At 44.9% G+C, this 14,820-nt stretch overlaps 1 protein-coding gene and 1 pseudogene across 1 annotated transcript; both read right to left on the bottom strand.

Annotated features, from left to right (window-relative positions):
• Nucleotides 1–2,057: 2,057 nt before the first annotated feature.
• LOC146809803 (uncharacterized) lies at nt 2,058–4,496 on the bottom strand (annotated as a pseudogene).
• A 4,793-nt stretch (nt 4,497–9,289) lies between these two features.
• Nucleotides 9,290–14,325, bottom strand: LOC146809802 (olfactory receptor 6N2-like). Its single transcript, XM_085614895.1, has 2 exons — nt 13,410–14,325; nt 9,290–9,351 (listed from the first exon to the last, which is right to left on the bottom strand). Exons 1-2 carry the CDS (start codon nt 14,323–14,325, stop codon nt 9,290–9,292), a joined length of 978 nt encoding a protein of 325 aa, XP_085471021.1.
• Nucleotides 14,326–14,820: the final 495 nt, after the last annotated feature.

Raw genomic sequence — 14,820 nt, 5'->3', positions numbered from 1 at the left:
GTAAGTGCAATCAACTCTGCTGCCTGAGCTGAATTATGTGGTATACGTGCAGCTTCAACAATCGTATGCAAAATCGTGACAGCATATTCTGCAGTCGTATCACCATTCGGAAGCTTGAAGCATGAACCATCCACCCATAAGGTGCCATCACACTTTACAAGAGGAGTATCTTTAAGATCTATTCTCCCTTTCGTTTCTTCTTCTGTCCTGAGAAAACAATCATGCTGTTCAACATCATCTGTCTCTACTGAAATTGGCAATAACGTGGCTGGATTCAACGTATTGCACCTCTTTATGTGCACATGGCTCGCTAACAGTGTTAACTCGTAACCTGACAATCGAGCACTAGTTAAGTGCTGTGTCTTGGTCCTGTTTAACAACGTGTCTACTGCATGTGGAACCATCACAATCAACATATTATTCATCACTAACCCAGCAGACTGTCGAATAGAAACAGCTGCTGCCGCTGTGGCTCTCAAACAACTCGGCAATGCTTTAGCTACCGGATCCAAAGTCGATGAAAAATACGCGCATGGATGCTGCTTGTTTCCAAAGGACTGTGTCAGCACTGACAATGCACAACCCTCGTTCTCATGGACATACAGTGTAAAGGGCTTACTGTAGTCGGGGGTACCCAACACAGGAGCCGAACATAATGCATCACGCAATTCGGAAAAACTTTTCTGACAATCTTCAGACCATGGAACGAGATTCGGTGTATCTTTACAGGTCAAAGCTACCAAAGGTTTGGGCAGCAAAGAAAAATTCGGTATCCACTGTCTGCAGTATGATGTAATGCCCAAGAAAGCATGTACTTCTCTCTGTGTCCTTGGCACACTCAATTTTGCAATTGCCTGAATTCTTTCTGGGGTCAGTTTCCTTCCCTCCTTCGATAAGAGATGACCTAAGTAGGTCACTTCTTGTCGACAATATTGCAGTTTTGAAAGAGACTCTTTGTGATTTAAATCGGACAAATGACGCAACAACGACAAGGTGGCTTCTTTACAAATCTTTTCAGTATCTGCAGTGATTAGCAAATCATCGACGTACTGAACAAGGGTAGCGCCATCAGGTAAAACAATTGCATCAAGTTGTGTTTTTAAAGCCTGACTATATATTGATGGACTTTCGCAGTAGCCTTGAGGAGCACGTTTGAAGCGGAAGCTTCGGCCTCCTAAACTGAAGCCAAAAATATCCCTGCTCTCCTCGGCAATCGGGATGCTGAAGAAAGCATTCTTCAAGTCAATCACCGAGAACCAGGTGGCGGAAGCTGGAATCATAGTCAATAGGGCAGTGATATCAGGAACAACTGGAAACTGTGGCACAACTATTTTATTGACCTCTCTAAGATCAATCACGAACCTGTAAACAGGTAGCTGAGAAGGGTCAGTACGTTTCAAAACAGGCAGAACAGGACTATTACAAACGTTGCCTCTTGTCTCTTCAATTACATCTTTTTCAATCAAATCATAAATGATCGCTAATAACGCCTTTTCACCTTCACTTGAGATCTTGTATTGGGGAATGCGTGGCAATTTAACATTGGCTTTCAACGTCACAACATATGGCGGTATTTCCAAAAGACCCACATCATTAGGACCAGTAGCCCAAAGAATATCAGGAAGAAACGACAATTCTGTCGGAAGTTTATCCTTCGACAAATACATTGGAGAGATCACTTTCCTACCCAGTGTAAGTTGTACTCCCGAAGGAGAACAATATAATGTTGCATACAATCTTTTCAACAAATCCAATCCTAACAAGTTTTCACCACAACCTGTCGTCAGAATAAGGGGTGCTTCCAATTTTCAAGGTCCAACAGAAAGGGACATAGGACTAGAAATCGGGTTCCTAACCGGGGCGCCAGAAAAACCTACTGAAACATTCGTCTCGCCAGACAAAGGTGCGCCAGGGAGCTTTGAGTGCATAATAGAACTCTTTGTTGCACCAGTATCCAACAGAAAAGGCTCTGACACACCTGATGTAATCACCTTAACATAAGGTCCACTCTGATCTACTGGAACTGAAACAACTCCCTCTCTTTGTCTATGGCTGTCCTAGCAATCATTACCTTCCATATTCTCATCTTCTGCATAGTAGTCATCAGCATAATACTGAGCCGTCCTACCAGACGCGTTATTTTGCTGGTCAAAACTATTCATTGAATTCTGGGACGGAAGGGAACGCGCGTTCTGGGGGACACTTCCACGTCCTCTACCTCTAGGAGCTTGTTGAACACCTCGACCTCTTGCGCCAGAAATACCATTCGCACGCTGTAACAAAATAGGACAACTATACTTGAAATGACCCTCTACTTTACATTATGAACACTGATTGGGACCTACAGGAACCCGTGGTTGAGAATACTCGAACCTTTGCGAGTTTCTCTGAAACTGTTGAGGTTGCTGATAGTTACTCTGACCACCACATGGCGGATACGCCTGTTGTAAAAGAACCTTCGTCTTCAATTCTTTAGTTTTCTTTTCTGCTCTATCCTTCTCATCTTTATCCCTATTTTCGTAGTACTGTGCAGTAGCCAATATTTGTGCTGAAGAGGAAACGGCCCAAGAACTCTCTGAATCTTTCAATTTCCTACACAGCTCGGGAAGCAAATTGTGCACAAACTTGTCAACGAACAACCGTTGACCACCTTCTGTACTCATATCTTGACCACTGTGGTCGATAAACGTTTCCTCAAACCTGGTGAAGAAATCAGACACTGTTTCATCTTTCTTCTGCTTACACGCAGACAATTTATCCCAATTCACTCGCATCGCAGGCATTAAAGTCTTCATGTAAGTAATGATCCTAGCAGGAAGTTCTGCTACCAAAGGCTCAGGCTTGGCACCACCAACTTGTCTATCATTTGCAGTACTAATATTAGCCCATGTGTCACCTAACTCTTGCGCATGATCTGTATGGCGAATCAATCCCTACAAAGGCTGTGGAACAACATTCCCAAATAACATGTCTATGTCAGCTAAATTCATAATGCATGAGTCTGCAGTCTGTGATAATTCCTTATAATATCCTGCAGGGTTTTTACGGGGGTCAGGCAAAGTCTGCTTAAGGGCTAAAACTTCAGCTCGCTTCCAAGGAACATGTACCCAAACATGCTGAAAATGAGCTGGAGCAGCAACAATGTGATTAACGGCATCAGCCGCAACGGCTTCCTTCCATACCGGAGGGACTTCTCTCATTGGGTACTGTCGCACATTTTTCTTAACTGAGGAGTCAGGCTCAAACAGTGACTGGGAAAGATCTTTATTTCTAAAGGACAACAGCGTCGCAACTGCTTTCTCAACGTCGGAACCCACAATCGTGCCCTTTGAAAACTCAAACCGTACACGACACAACTCAGGCGGATTTGTTTCTAACTCATTATCCTCCAATTCCTCACAAAGGAAAGTACACATTTTCTCAAAAACGTATCTTTGTTTCGGTGCTTCCCATTGACGGAAGACATCCATAACAAACTCTACATCATATTTAAAAGGGAAAGTAACCCATTTACGCGCCATATGGTCAAACGCTTCTCTCTCTCGAGAATCAGGCAGTTGACTACGCGACTGCTTACGTTCCGAATTAGGGGTCACACCAGCTGACCCGAAGAGAGGAAATATAATGCTAGCAACAGTGTCAGTCATTCTCTGTCGGATAGAAGGAGAAGTCGACAAGAGGACAGGAGAAAAAACAGAGGGAGGCAAGGCAGACGCAGATGCAGACGCAGAGGCAGTATCAGGAAGAACACCAGAAGAGGCAGTCGGTGTAGTAGACAAAGTCGTAGGAGGTACAGATGAAGCAGGTAGCGAAGTCGGCGGCCCTAGAGGGGGCTGCGCCATAGGAGTAGGAGCCAACTGAAGAGGAGCTGACGGCTGTGGAAGAACCTGAGGCACAATATTTGGGGGTTGCACAACTAAAGGTTGCGGTGGTGCTGTAGCACTCTGCGCATAAGGGGGTGGCAAACTCAACAAGTGTGACATTAAAGGATCTTTCTCAATTTCTTTTGCTGCATCTTGCTGAAGAAGCGGCAAAACTGGATAACATTTATCAATCACCATTTTACGTTGCCTGTGCAACTGCTCACTCATCTGTTCTTCTTCATTATCTTTAAACTGCATAGCAGCTTGCATTATCGACATACCCTTTTCTCTCTTATTTCTCTTTGCTAATTTAATTTCCTTCTGTTTGGCTTCCTTACGCCATAGGCGGAAAGAGTCAAACATCGCCGGCCGGGCTTTCTTCTTAAAAAGTTTAACCTCCAGATTATCCAGAATCTCTGTGTCAAAACTACCACATTGGGGCCATTTTAAAGCACCATCTTTCCTGGTGTATCGGATCCATACTTCATTATATGTGATAGGGCCTACACCATGTTTTACATAGAGCTCATAGGTTGGAGTTCCAATCGGAGGAACCGGACACGAGTCCTCCAATCGGGAATCCCTATGACAACCAAGACAAAACAAATTTCCAAGTCTGCTAAGACCAGGCATCTTCGCTCTCTAGTCTAGCTTCAAACTTCAAAGGATTATCGAATACGATAGTCTCGTGAATACACAAGTCCCTCGGCTTTGGTACTTGCAAGTTCCAAATCAAAGATCCCAAGGGGATACCAAACTAAGAACCAAACTAAGGACTGGGAGACGCTCCACTTATACTTAACTGAGATATCAATGACGTCACCAGAAGACTCGTCTATCGTTTCGCTCTACCAATCATCAAGGGTCCAAAACAGGGCGATAGTCAGGGCAGCAGTCCTTCGTAGCCGTCGGGAAGCGGGGCACCTCGCAGCAAAGACTTTCGGACCACGTCGACATACAGGGGTCGATGAAGTGGCGGCCTTCCTCCAGAATTTTCACACGAAGCTCCTCAAGAACCTCTGGCTTGGACCGGTACCGCTGAAATCGCCCCACGTTGGGTGCCAACTGAAGTACTGGGTTTTTCAGAACCCAGCGGTGCCAGGGAACACACCCTAAGACTTCGAGTTCTTCCTGTTTCAGACTACAGAAACACAGAGTCTTCTTGGTGAAGTCAAAGATCGTTTTTATTGGCTGCAACCAGTAACAGGTATCCTAGAAGTACAACACGGTGTATATTCTCAGGAGACTGCTCAACCTTACAAAGCCAGCCTTCTCTTTTATACAAAATATTATGCTTTAGGCAAACATTCCTTATTTTACAGTTGACCATTCACATATTTTCACTATAAATAAAAAGCAGAGTCAGGATGACAAGCCCATATTGCAGTTTGTCCAGCCCTCAATCAATTACCCGGCAAGGCCCGGTACTTTCATCAGATATCGACGGACCCCCAATAAAAACGGGCACCTCCTCCTCGTAAAGCAAGTCATAAAGTAAGAAACAGGGACAGGTGTGTGTAAGATTAGGCATGGTTTGTGTGTGATGAAAGGTTTTATGATATGTTGTGCTTTGATACTAATCGCATTCGGCCACTGGGAAAGGAACTGGCCGAACAGGTTTTGGCTTCAGGCAGTGGAGTCAGCTTGCCCAGGTCACAGAGGAGTCAGCAAAGGTGTACGTGTCCTTCAGACTCGATTTTTGGCCTAGTCATTGGCCTATGTGAGGGCAATCACAAAATAGCTGCCGTACAATGGAAACCGAGGGATCAGAACGGAAACTATGATTTCAGGGTGATTTCTTCACCCGAATATGGCGAAAATGCTTGTGCATAGTATCCTAATCATTTGCGGTCTGCTGATACCAAAATCGTCATGATACGACGATGTTTATAACACGGGTCCAGAATTTTCAGTACGACACGGGTCCTGCTGGGGGACTCACCACCACGCCCGGCGCCACGGCGCCTGACCCACCAAGTGAAGCGTGTCCTGGCAGTGGTGTTCCCTGACATGGATAGGCGGTTACAGACGATGCAGCAGCAGCAAGGGGGTAGGTACATGTGTGTTTGTTGTGTGTCACCAGCTTTGGGAAGTGCCCAGTCGCATGGATACACTGGCAGGGTTAATATGTGCATTGCATTTTCTGTTACCCAAAGTCATCCGCTGCTGTTCCTCCTCCTTTCCCCTCCTTGACATGCGTTCCCTGGTCTGTGTGTAATCACTATTGCACATGGTCATCTAGGCTGGCGGTCAATCCAAGGTCACATTGCTGTCCGCATCATGTGGGGGTGGGGTCGGAGACATGTGTTGTTACCTTGCCTGTGCCCTGTCCTGTTCAGTCATTTGGGGGTCCATATCAGTTGGCACTGATGCTGAGTCTCAACATAGGAGTGTGAGTGTTCAAATGAACAGACTTGCAACATGCATGACCGATGTTGTGGCCTCAGACATGATGTGCATGAGTGGGAGATATGCATAGTGCCGGGACGGTAGCTCATGTTACACACAGATAATTCCAGGCCCATGGAGCAGTGTGCCCACTTCAGTACCCTAAGACACCCTTGCCTTGGTATCATGTGTGTCATTCAACACTGTGCCCATTCTCAATGTGTTCAGCATAGTTTTCCCTCTGTGGCATTGTTCCCTGGCCTCATTTGTATTTATCTAAAGTGTGCTACATGTGCCCATTGTACAGGCTGACCCCATTTTGCTTCTGCATCCTCACACTGGCCAGTGCCTGTGTGTCTATGTACAACAATGTGTTGAGGTTTTGTGTCACAAATATGTGTTGGCAGCCTCACGAGGTTATGTGGAGTACATTTAGGATTTCCTGATGCACTTTTTAGTAAAACCATATTGACAGGTGTCACTTTTTGAGCTGTCTCAATCACATTGTCTCAGGTATGGGTTGTTTTTGCGGGCAAGGACTACATGTCCATACCTTATGTCTCCTTGCCAGGTCTTACCAGTGTGTGATGAATGTCCAGACAGGCACTCAACGTGCAGTGACCCAGGCATGTTGTGCAGGGTGTCATGTTTGTGCTTTGCAGCATGTGTCACAAGTAAAAAAAATGTTTCCTGCTCATCCATTATTGGCACGGGTGTGTGCTCCAGATCCTATGTGGTTTGGTCTGTGTGTGCTCACATCTGTGTGGACATTCTTCGTTCACATCAGGGTGTCTCCTCAGTGCAGGTGCTCCTTATTTCAACACAATTTCAGGGCCATTTGCTAATGCATTGTCCTGTGTCTGGACATGTGTGCCACTCCACATGACAGGTAGTGTGTCAGATGTGTTGCCAACTGTGTCATCATGGTACGGATGGCCATGTGGCAGGTGGCATGGTTTAAGTTGTTATTCAAGAAGGCATGTGCCCTGGCACTCACTACACTTGTCAACATGTCCCAATTGTTTATATGCTTCACTTTGATTTTTGTGAAGGACAATGATGTGCATGCATGACAGATGTCTCCCAAGGGAGTGCATAAGTACCACTTTTACACTTTTGTGGAACACGCTGGCACAATTAGAACATGGTCACATTGCAGGCCAAATGTTGTTTAGGATTTATACATATCCATGTTCCCACAGTGTGTTAGCATTTGGGTTAGTCCTTGGTTGTTGCTGAAGGCAACTTACCGGTGTCAAGTCATCCCGACTACCGTGGTGCCATGTATGTGTACTTCCTGATACCACATTTCTTCTTAACATTGGCTTCTTGGCATTAGGCGGGCAGCTCATACTATGACTGTGTAAATGTAGTTTTGTGTGCACCTCCTTGTGTGACTTCTGATATTCATGCACATGTGTGTTCTGTTCCACAGGTGGTACATTCACACATTCCAAATATGTCAATTGTGTAAATTTGTGTGCTTCCCAATCGATCAGATAGTATTACATTTGCTCTTCTACAGTACTCACAGGTCTATGAGTGTGGGGACCCCTTCAGCATTGGCGTCTGCTATTTGGCATTGGGTGCTCCAATACTATTTCGTTCACAGTGACCAGGAGGTGGCATGCCGTCATGGTCTGCCTGTGCTCCACTGTTCACAGACACTAGCTTCTCTGTATAATTGGATATCCAGTTATTTGCTATGGTGTCCTGATTTTCATTATTTCAGGGGGCATGTTGGGTGAACCAACTGGGGAGTGCAGGGCTTACATATGTGCTGGGTATTCTAGATGTTCCTCATGATGCTTTTCATGATATGCACTGTGACCTATTTAGTTTTGACTCATGTGTCAGATGTACACAGGTGACTGATTATTTCCTGTCTCTTCAACTTGCCCACAGCATCATCGGGGGACACTGAGGGAGACACCTGCATGGACGTGGAGGAGGGATCCAGCACCAGTGCCACCACTCCTGGCGAATCGGCAGCATCAAGTGGCACGGAGGGCGAGGGGAGTGCGGCGGAGGACCTGGGTAGTACCAACACCGACTATGACGCAGACGGGTCCGAGGCTGAACTCCCTGAGGGGGCGGAGGCGGCTCCAACAGCTGGCAGCAGCACTACAACTGTCACCGCCCGCTCCATTCCCATCACCGCCCTCCCACTTGCTCGGGTCCCTTCTGTCCGTGTAGGGCAGGGGTCTTCAAACTGTGGGGCGTGACCCCCAGGGGGACCGTGGAGCGATGCAAAGGGGGTCGCGCCTTCCCAGTCACACTTCTGCCCAAGCCCAAGGGCTTCAGGGCCCCTCTTCCCCCGTCATGTGTCTCAGCCCGGGTGCTGCAGTGCAACTCGAGCTGATGGGGTCTGGGCAGTGTCTGGAGGCTTAGGGCCCGATTCACAGAACTAACTTAAGATAAAATCCTAAACTTACTACCATTTTGGTATTCACAGAAGGCACTTACTCATTTTGGTATTCACAGAAGGCACTTACTCATTTCGGTATTCACAGAAGGCACTTACTCATTTCGGTATTCACAGAAGTTAGGAGTCCTAACTTTAGGACTCCTAAATGCCTTCTGTGAATACCGAAAGTCATAAAATTAGGATTTTTCTCAGTTTAGTAGTAGTATAGTTAGGACTCCTAACTTTAGGACTCCTAAATGCCTTCTGTGAATACCGAAAGTCTTAAAATTAGGATTTTTCTCAATTTAGTAGTCCTAAGTTTAGGAGTCCTAACTTTAGGACTCCTAAATGCCTTCTGTGAATACCGAAAGTCTTAAAGTTAGGATTTTTCTCAGTTTAGTAGTAGTATAGTTAGGACTCCTAACTTTAGGACTCCTAAATGCCTTCTGTGAATACCGAAAGTCTTAAAATTAGGATTTTTCTCAATTTAGTAGTCCTAAATTTAGACTTAGGACTATTAAATTGAGAAAAAACCTAATTTTAAGACTTTCGGTATTCATAGAAGGCATTTAGGAGTCCTAAAGTTAGGAGTCCTAACTATACTACTACTAAACGGAGAAAAATCCTAATTTTAAGACTTTCGGTATTCACAGAAGGCATTTAGGAGTCCTAAAGTTAGGACTCCTAACTTCTGTGAATACCGAAATGAGTAAGTGCCTTCTGTGAATACCAAAATGAGTAAGTGCCTTCTGTGAATACCAAAATGGTAGTAAGTTTAGGATTTTGTCTTAAGTTAGTTCTGTGAATCGGGCCCCTTGTTTTTTTCTGGGTTCCAGTACCCCCTGGGTCCCCACTCCGCCTATTCCATACATTGGTATTTTACATTTACTGCTGTAGTGTGAGAATGCATTTATTGAAAAGGAATATAAAGTAGGGTAGCCAAAAGAAAAATGCCCGCCGTGTTTTGTTTAAAGAGCCTGCAAAGATCTCCTCTTAACACTAAATAGACTTATAAATAAAAAAGTATGTAAGCATTCGTTATGTGAATTTTCTGTCTTTGTTCTCTTTAATTATCAGTATCATTCAGGCAGCCCTAGAACACAATTAAAAGTGCTTTCTATTTATATTTGCTGTTTAAAGTATGCACAGATAAGTGCTGAAAATACAGCTTTAGGTGATTGCTTATTTTTGTACCGACTTGGCCATCAAAATAATCTGCTGGCAACCCTAATCAATAGGACTGTAAGTTTGTTGCAGGATCAGCACATTATTTATTTTCTTCACCCTAGATCCCCGATTAATGCCGAAATAGTTTAACTTAGGTCTTAAACTCTACCCCGCCGTCAATAACATGCTGAGTTACTTCATGGGTCTGGGAATGCACCTGCATTCAGACAACTCATTCCTCATTCTCGCCCTTCACTTTCACTCTCACCCTGCACTCACAGCAATCACAATGCACTCACACTGATCACCATGCACTCACACCATTCACCCGCTCACCCTGCACTCACAGTGATCACTCTGCACTCACAATGCATTTGCGCTGTTCACCCTATGCCTCACCCTGCAGTCACACAAGTACACTACTCATCCTGCACTCATGTGACACTTCACTCACCTGTCCCCCTCACTGCTCAATATGCAACTCAATCAAACAAGCCCATCAGTAATCATACATTCATTTATCCCATTCTGAACTTGCATCCGCACGTAAATTCATCCGCCACCTCACTCACCCTGCAGTCACTCCTCTTGCCCTACTCTCACACTGTTGCATCGCTCACCGTGCACTCACATGGGCACTCTTGTCACCCACACAGTGCAGAGGGTTAAGGTGCCTGCTACATTGAACATGTACCATGCAGATCACAGAAATGAGTGTGAGTAAACTATGAGTAGCGCTATAAAAAAATGAAATGTTTGTCAGAAAGGTGCTATAGAGAGATGAGGTGCATTGTTGGTGAGTGGCAGTGAAGGAATTCATGGAGAAGGAGGAAACGGGGGTGGGGCATCAAAAAACACTGTTGCACGGTGTGCGACCAGTGTTAGAACCAGCCCTGGCTGGGAGTGTTAGCACCCCCCTCCGAAGTTCTGGTCTAGTGAATCCCCTGCTTCTGCCTATTATTATTTACATTTGTAGAGCTCTACTGTTACCAAAAGATGTCCTGGGGCTAATAACCATCTGCTGCCTGAAGGCAAATGAGAAACACACAGAAGGGGAAGGAGAACCAGCCAAATGAGGTGACCTACAGAGCATAGAGAAAGGTTTTTATATCTTCCTAAAGGATAATAGATTCTTGGCGGAGCGAAGCAAAGGAGGGTGCGCGTTCCATAACTGCGCGGCCTGCATCAAAACAGCGAGACAGACAACTCATGCCTTCTTGAATTAGGGAACAATAAGCAGAGTGGCACATGCCGAGAGGAGCATACGGGTCCGACCCATATGCTTGGCGAGGAGAGATGAGAGGATGAGAGAGGACAGTAAGGGAGTGAGAGAATTTGATTGAAGAGGTCAGGGATGAGGAGAAATGTGAATTGCTGAAGAGAAGTGTGAACACGCAAGAAGTGAGTGTGAGCCAAAGGTGAGGGCTTCTGTTAGAACAAAGGGGAGATGTGAAAGATGAATGGGGGGACTGGAGAGGTGTAAGATACAAATAGACAAAAATTTGAATGGAGAGACGAGGTGAATGAGAAGTGCTGGGGGGCACGGGAGGTTACAGGGCCAAAGAGGAAATGAGATAAATGCAAAAGACTGTTCGAGATGAGGGCAGTGAAAAGAAAGAATGGCAAGAGGTGATTAAAGGTGAAGTGAGAGGTTGAATGGGGAGAGTTCAGAAATTGTAAAAAGGGGTGAAAGAAAATGGCCTGCAAAGTGAGAGAGGGATCCGGGGTGAGGAGAGGAGAGAGGGATGGAAGGGAGGGGGTGAGAGGAAAGCTGCATGGGTAAAATGCCTAGCTCTGCACAAAACCGCCAGGGTTTTAAGGGACCCCTGCTTCTCCCGGCCAGGGCCAGGTGAGCTTCTAATGTGGCAGCACGTATTCCTGCAGAGTGGAAGGCCCTTCACAAAGGTTGACTAGAAATGTTTCTGATGATAATTGCTGTATTTTGGTTATAAACAGGGACTGATTGGGTGAAATATTTCCTTAGTGTTACTGTGTGTAAAAAATGTCATAATAAAGCAATGCTATCCCAAAATACGCGGCATCACATAACCTCATTTACATTTTCTTCCCACACAATTTAGTCAAGCCTGTCGCGTAATTTGGTCCTCACCTGCCTCATAATTCCAGTAGCCCTGGCTACAGGTTTAGAATTTTTTGTCAGGAGGGTGCCTTACGCCTCAAAATGTTGACAGGGGGTCTCGGCATCCAAAAGTTTGAAGACCTCTGGTGTAGGGCAACAACGTCTCTCCTTCGTGCCAGGCACCACACCCCCTGCCCCTGTCTCCCCTGCTGCCCTCACTGCTGAGTCTGTGGACATTCAGCGGCAGTTGCAGGTTGGGCAGACATCGATCTTGACTGTCCCCCATGGCCACACCAGACTGCTGACCCAGATGGTGTCGTACATGGAGGGCATGTCATCAGCGATGTCTGACCAACGCATGTTGCTGAGGTCCCTGGACTCGTCACTGACAGCAGTAGTGCAATTGGGTGCAATTAATAACACCTTTTACGAGTTGGTGGGGAATATCATGCATATTTGGGTGTTTAACGTCCCACAATACACATGGTATAGTAAATACTGTATGATATTGCTCCGGAAAATTTTGGTAGTCTTGACCTGTCAAAATTTCATGACACAAGGTATTTAATGCATCTGATTGTTATCAGATGGGTTAAAACACCTACCAACTCGAAAAATCTTACCCATGAATAATCAGGTGTTTACCCATGCATCAGAATATACCAACCACCTAATAATCAGGACCTCAGAGTGACCCAGACACCACTATAGCTTTTGTCGCTGATTTGGGGGTCCAAAAGTCCAGAAAAGTACTCCACAAGCTTAGACAACACTTCAAAAACATGAGGGACACTAGTTATGTTTATGTTGAAAGACGGATCTTCACTTGGTGATATGTTCTATGAAAAATATCAGTGACATGGCATGGCAGACGCGTCATCACATTTATGTTTCGTCAAAGCTGGCACCGCTATGGAACCAGGAGCTATTTCGAAGGGAAAAAGTGTCCACCAACTGGGTGGCAAACTATTAACTCAGTGGGCATGTTTTACTCTCTTGCTGATTTAGAAGAGAATTGCATCAGCCCTGAGTTGAATGGGATGACTGTGCCAGAGTTGTGACGCTGATGCTGTAAAGCCTCAATCACCCTGGTTAAAGGAGTTGGAAAAGGGTGGGATGGCCTTCAGCGGCAGGTATTTGATGGAAGAAAGATGTCTGTTGGGTAATCTTGCAGCAGAAGCAGAGGGGTTTCAAGCCTGCAAAGCAGATGAAGAAAAAGAACACAATCACTTGTCACATGAGCAGTTTAACAGCTGAGGTCCAGATTTTATTCTGCATCTCTAGTTGGTATTTGGAAGGCTATTGTAAAATGTGCTTTGGTGGTTTGTGGCTACCACTGCCATAGAATTCAATTCAGTCTCTGTCTTCAAATCTTTGATCACAATTGTTTCGAAAATATAAAGAATTGGGATACAATATCCTGTTTTGTAGTTCCATACCTGAAACCCTAATAATGAGGTAATTTACAACACTGTAGCATTTTAGATGAAGGAAAGATTTTGATGAAGAATCTTTTGTATTGCGTGTCTAATTTCTTTGTTTCTTAGACTGTAGATAATTGGATTGACAAGTGGTGTCAATACAGAATACACCACAGCCAGTGACTTATCATAGTGTACACCATAGCTCTTTGTGAGTCGAATATACATAAAACCTACACTCCCAAAAAATATGAAGACTACTATGAGGTGTGTCGCACAAGTAGAAAATGCCTTCTGTCTCCCCTCTGAACTACGGATTTGTAAAATAACTCTGATGATCTTTATGTAGGAAAAAAGAATGAAGAACATGGTACCAATGACCACACAAGAGTTAAGAGCAAACTCCACAGAGATACTGAGTGAGGTATCAGTGCAAGCCAAGCTCATCAATGGGTGCAAGTCACAGAAAATGTGCTCGATTTGATTTGGGCCACAGAAAGGCAGCTTTGACATTAAAATAATCTCAGTCACTGGGTAAAGAAAACTGCAAAGCCAACAGCTGACAGCCAACTTAATTGAAAATGTAGATGTCATGATGGTTGAGTAGAGCAAAGGATTGCAAATGGCTAGGTAGCGGTCATACGCCATAACGGTAAGGAGCGATGCTTCTGTGACTCCTAGGGACTGGAAAAAATATATCTGCAGGAGGCAGCCAATAAAGGAGATGCTCTTCTTTTCTGCTATGAGGTTGGCCAACATTTTTGGTATTGTCACAGCTGTGTACCAGATCTCGAGGAAAGATAAAACACAGATATAAAAATACATAGGTGACTGCAGAGCTGGACTGAGCCTGATGACAGAGAACACAACTGTGTTTCCTGTGATGATGAGCAGGTAAGTGAAAAGCAGAAGTATGAAAAGTACATTTTGGATGTGGTCCAGGTTGGGGAAACCCATGATAATAAACTCTTTGACGTTTGTCTTGTTTTTATTTTCCATTTTGTAAGACTATGTCTCTGCAACATAAATAGAGTGTTAATTGTCAGCATCATGCATGATGAATGATTTACCACAGGAAAATAATCTATGAACTTATTACACACTTCTGACCTTCTACCTGCATTTCCAAGCATACTGGCCTTTTCTTAAAGGGTCTTAAGCAGTGGGATGTTAATTACATTATTTTATTCACATCAGAGGTTAAAGCACGGTTGAAGTTAAGTGAAAAGAAGGAATAAGATGTGAAAGAAACCAAAAAAGAAAGACTCAACATGTAAATGTGTTGTACTTGTATAGCGCACTGTTACCCTAGGGTGTCCTGGCTCTGTACTCATACCGCTGTGGAACTCCTCCTGGCTTTTCTCTGTGAAATGTCCACTCCTGGGCACCCCCAAGGTGAAGCCAGGCATCCCAGCGCTGTTGGGGCCGTTGTGGAGATTAAGCAAGCTATTGCCCAGAGTTGCAGAGTGGGACCCATGATTAGAATAGGCACCG

This window comes from Triturus cristatus, chromosome 7 (genome assembly GCF_964204655.1).
Source record: "Triturus cristatus chromosome 7, aTriCri1.1, whole genome shotgun sequence".
Lineage (NCBI taxonomy): Eukaryota > Metazoa > Chordata > Amphibia > Caudata > Salamandridae > Triturus > Triturus cristatus.
Note: the sequence above shows the minus strand (reverse complement) of the source record. Positions and strands in the feature narration are given on the sequence as shown.